The sequence below is a fragment of the Sinocyclocheilus anshuiensis genome, unplaced genomic scaffold, assembly GCF_001515605.1.
Source record: "Sinocyclocheilus anshuiensis isolate Anshui unplaced genomic scaffold, SAMN03320099.WGS_v1.1 scaffold2204, whole genome shotgun sequence".
In the NCBI taxonomy this organism is placed as follows: Eukaryota; Metazoa; Chordata; class Actinopteri; order Cypriniformes; family Cyprinidae; genus Sinocyclocheilus; species Sinocyclocheilus anshuiensis.
Window position 1 is genome coordinate 150,164 of NW_015544264.1, and position 5,100 is coordinate 155,263.

Consider the following 5,100-nt stretch of genomic DNA (forward strand, 5'->3'; position numbering starts at 1 on the left):
TGTGTGTGTGTGTGAGTGTGAGTGTGTGTGTGTGTGTGTGTGAGTGTGAGTGTGAGTGTGTGGGTGTGTGGGTGTGTGTGTGTGTGTGTGTGTGTGTTCAGTTTAAAGGCCCTAAATCTAAACAAAACCACAATCATTTAAATTCCAAATATATTCCATATTGGAATATTTTCTGTGTTGAAGATCAGACAAATTCGTATTATGATCAACATGTGAACAAGTTGATTTATTGACTAAAAATAAAACCAGTGGCAGTCATTTATTTTGACATAACATTTTGACATTTATTTATTTAAATACAACTTTTTTTAAGTTGTAAATGAAGATTATTTCACGTTTAATGAATGTGTTACTTGGCATTACTTTTAAATTCCAAGTATATTAATTAGTATGATCTGTGTTGAAAAAAGACAAGATCTTTATAGAAAGAGAAATTAAATCATATTTTGAGCAACAAATAATGAGCACACACACACACACTCACACAAACATGTTAAAAAATAAATAGTTTCCAACAAAAAGATCCAAAAATTTATAAAATACAATTTTATAATTTGCCTAAATAAATAAATAAATGTTAGTTATTTATGTCAAAACACTGTAATAAAATATATATATATATATTTTTCCCCCAAGATTATTGGATTTTTTCTACTTCAAAATTTCACGTTAAATTAATGTTACTTGCTGTTTCTTTGTAATTGTTTGTGAAATTTTCTAGCAATTTTTGCGTAAAAATACAACCAATTTTTTGTCATTGCAGGCACATTTTTAGCTGCAAGAACTGAATCCAGCTTCAGAAGCTTTTAGCACATGCATTGGCGTTTTGTTGTTCTGTCGGTAGAGGCTCACAGGTCTTTATTTGGACTTTTTAGTATTTTATTCATGAAGAACAAACACACTGTAAAACACTCTCTCTTCATGCAAGTTCTCGTTCAGGTCGGTTGCATTGCGTTCACAAAGAGTGGGATGAAGCGATGGTCTTGTAAGGGACTCCGGCTCCTTCTAGATGTTGGTTTGAAGGAGAACGAGAGTCCTCGGGGCTTCCAGGGGTTCAGGAGGTGATGCTAATTTATGAGCAGCTCTGCAGCACATGTTCATGCATTAAACTGCCTGAGCTTTTGTTTTCCCCAGGCCCATTATTTCTGCTGAATTAGCAGCTAAACCCAACCAGAGATGGAAGCCATTAGGAGCCGATGTGTAGAAAGAGAGAGAGAGGGAGGGAGGGAGAAATGGAGGCCTGAAGTTTTTGGCTGTGGAGGGCTCTCGATGCCAGAATGGAAAAATAGAAGGAAAAAGCTGTTCATGATTTACATCTGGAAAGAGCCGAGGGTTTTTTCAGTGGCGTGGAGAGTTTGAGACGGCAGCTGCTGTTTTACACCAGTTTCATAGTTAAACTCTGAACCCATGCACACCTTTTACTCTGTGAAATTCACACTGGAAAATTGATCAGTCAATATTAATATAAGTGGAAAAACATGTTAAAAAATAGATTTAATGCCAGCATTACCAAAAGGTACCATGTGTTTTTTTAAATATTTTATTTACTAATTTTTGTCAGTTTTTATATTCATTTATTAAAATAAATAGATAGTTATTCTTTTTTAGACATGCTTTTTGCTGGAAATCATTCATTTTTGTTTGATTTATTTTATTTTTTTGAATTTGTGTATTTTATATTTGGCACATATTTTTGGAAATTATGTATTTATTTTTATTTTTTGATTTATTATTATTAAAAAAAAAATATTTTTTTTTTTACAAATGACTTATTTTTATTTATTTATTTTTAACTTTTTTTAAAAGTAGTTATTTTTACGTTTGGACACTTTTTTTTGGAATTTATTTATTTATATTTTGGACTTGTTTTTTTTATTGGTAATTATTTTTATTTTTGGACGTATCTTGTCAGAAGTTATTTTATTTATTTGTATTTATTTTTAGACATGTTTTTTGTAAAGTATTTATTTTTTGGAAATAGTTTTTGTTGGAAACTGTCAGTCTGCCTGTCTGGAAATGCATCTTGCTGATAGCATGGTAGTAAGTATTGCCATGGAAAACTGACCAAATCTTACAAATGAAAACCTGTGTGAGGAATTTAAATAGTTGCAGTTGTAGTATTGAAGCCAGTCATCAAACTAGCACAAATATTAAGCACACACTCACACTGAGAATGTGTGTGTCTGGGTACAGCAGATAGTTGAGCGGCACTGAAAACGTGATAAACTGGAGTGTTAATAAGCTGAACACGAGTCTGAAGCGTCTATCTTATCATAACAGAGAGAATGTGATATCTCAATGTGTTTGTGTGCGAGGGAACGTCAGGTTTATCTCTGTAAAGCACTTCCTGTTGAATATGAAGAGTCTGTGCGTGAAATCATGACGAGCCTGATTCATGAATCACCAAATTGATTTATTTCTGTGTAAATCAGTCAGAAAAGTAGTTAATTAATCTGATTTTACACAGAAATCCTGTTCCATTCAGCTTCATATTTACATCTTCAGTGTAATAATTAAACTGTGTTTAGCTTCAGTGGAATAAAAGAACAGTTTTATGCTTAAATTAATGATAAAAAGCACAAAAATGCACCAGAAACAAAGGCTGGTGATGTTGTTGTATGCAGTGGACAGAGAGTATGCTGAGAGATTCCAGTAAAATGGTCGTCCAGAGCCAGAAACTCAACAAACGGACATGATTTGCTGTTGGAAATCAAAGGCGGCGCTCACTTTCCCTGCATTGCGAATAGATTAGCAGTCGTTACTTTCCCCGCGGCCGTTCGCTGTTTGAGCTGATGGAGTCCAGATGTGGGTCGAGAGCCGCCGAGGTGTCTGGCAGCTTCACGCGATGCTCCAAAAACCTTCAGCTGACTGATTCCCGAAACATCAACACGGCCTGAAACGCTCCAAATTACACTTGACCTGATCTCTGAGAGTCTGTAGACTCTCAAACAAACGATTCTTAAGAGTCGTCTCAGTGGTTTGAATCAGTCCAGCAGAAGTTTTACTCAATCCTGAGTGGATGTTTATGATGGTGTGTAGTTAAAGATACACATTCACAAAAGGCTTTGCTGTTATAAGTATCAAAAAGTAAAATCAAAAAGCAGACATTTAAAAATAAAGGTTCTTTATCTTTACTGGCATCCATGAAAGGGGCTCGTTCATCCAGAATGAACATTTTGTCATCATTTGCTCATCCTCAAGTTGTTCCAAACCTGTATGAGTTTCTGCTGAACACAAAAAAAGATATTTTGCAGAATGTTGGTAACCAAACAGTTGACGGTAGCCATTGATTTCCATAGTATGGAAAAAATACTATGGAAGTCAATGGCTACCATCAAATGTTTGTTTGCCAGCATTATTCACAATATTTTTAACATCCATAAAAACTTTCTTTATAGTGCAAAAATATTCTTTCCATTATTAAAGATAAAAATGGTTATTTTAAGAACTGTTCGCTGAAAGACTATTTGGGGGATAGATGGATGGATAGATGGTTAGTAGGGCTGGACCAGAATATTCAATTATTTGAAACAGACACACAGAGATTCCTGCCTTTATTACAGGTCGTGTATACATCGGACGCGACAGTTGTGTTACGCCGCAACAACTAAAGTGTCTCTACACTGGACTGGACAAAGCGACCATTGAAAATCATTTGAAATTTGTGTCAGCACGTCATAAATAGAACGCAGCAGAAGTTTACTGTCGGGAATTTGTCGTGCCGCGCCACATCCAGTGTAGACAGCATCCTATAGGTTCTATTGTATTTTGTCGCGGCACGGCGTTCGGTGTAGACACGTGTTGAGAGAAGAATATGTTTAGCCCTCTCCCTCCGAAGCTTCGAATATTCGGCGTTGATCACTACCGAAGCTTCGAAGCTCAAAAAATGGTATTCGGACCAGCCCTAATGGTTAGTTGGATGGATAGATGGCTAGTTAGATAGATAGTTGGATGGATATTTGATAGATAGAGATGAATAGATAGTTGGATAGGTAGATGGATGGCAACCTTTATTTTTAAGAGTTTTATTTATTTTTTTTAATGGTTGCAAAATTAGTGTTTTGTTTATTTGGGTTTGACTGATTGGGTTTCTAACTGAGTTGATCTGACGTGTTGAAATGATCATGTCATATGGTAAGAGTGTCGTAGCATGAGTTTGTATCGCATTTTTTGTGTGTGTCTAGTTTATTTTCTCCTGTCGTGTGACAGATTCTCTTCAGAAACTGCGTTGATGGCTGTGCTTTTCTTTTGCAGGGATCTGAGCCATAACAAGTTACGCACGTTTCCTGAAGCGCTGCTCGCCAGTCTGCCGCAGCTCAGCAAAATGTGAGTGTGCTTTTTTTGGGTTTTGTTTTATTTTCAGATGTCACAGATGAATGTGTGACCGTGTGGTTTTACATTCACAGAAAACTGAGTAACAACGAGTTCGAGTCGATCCCGGATTTGGGCCCAAACGCTGGAAACCTCAGCAGTCTGATTCTGTGAGTATGAAAGCATCGTTATCTTGATTTACTTGCACTAAAGAGTGAAACTGTGATGCTTTGGAAACATTGATCTGTCTGTTTGAGTGGCCCGATGTGAACTCAACCAATGGCGTGAGTTTGGGGGTGGGACTTTCTCTTTGACTACATTTTTGCATTCTGTTTGCTTCCACTAGTGGCACTTTTGAAGGATTAATGAAGTTGGATTTGAGGTCAAATCAAATTAAAAAAAATATACACACAGGTGGATAGAGAACTTAGTTTTCTTTTGAAAACGTCACTTGATTCCTTTCTGTAGAGTTCAGTTCGTTCTGCAGGCACGAGGTTGAGTTTGAAAAGCATCATTGGTTGGATCTGCATGAGTCAGAACAGTTTGAATCTGGTTTTAATCTTCATGTGAAATATACTTCATTGTCTCATTCATTATAGTCATATTAGGGATTATTTACAGTCCTCCAGCAGATTCCATCTTCTTGAAAATGTGACACTTAAAATGACAGAATAATGAAATATTAATTTCCCTGGTGGAGAGTGTCTGGAGTGAATTTCTGAGCGGTGTGAGTGAGAGCTCTGTGTGTGTGTGAGTGTGTGTGTGTGTGTGTGTCTGTGTGTGTGTCTG

The 5,100-nt window shown here is 36.3% G+C and overlaps 1 protein-coding gene across 1 annotated transcript in view; it reads left to right on the forward strand.

Annotated features, from left to right (window-relative positions):
• The window catches only part of LOC107698005 (leucine-rich repeats and immunoglobulin-like domains protein 3), a gene marked incomplete at its 3' end in the record, with an annotated part of 5,371 nt that extends 890 nt beyond the window's left edge, over positions 1 to 4,481 (forward strand). The window contains exons 2-3 of the mRNA XM_016498913.1: positions 4,255 to 4,326; positions 4,407 to 4,481. Of these exons, the coding sequence (XP_016354399.1) occupies positions 4,255 to 4,326; positions 4,407 to 4,481 (147 nt within the window). The remainder of the gene's footprint in view (positions 1 to 4,254; positions 4,327 to 4,406) is intronic.
• Positions 4,482 to 5,100: the final 619 nt, after the last annotated feature.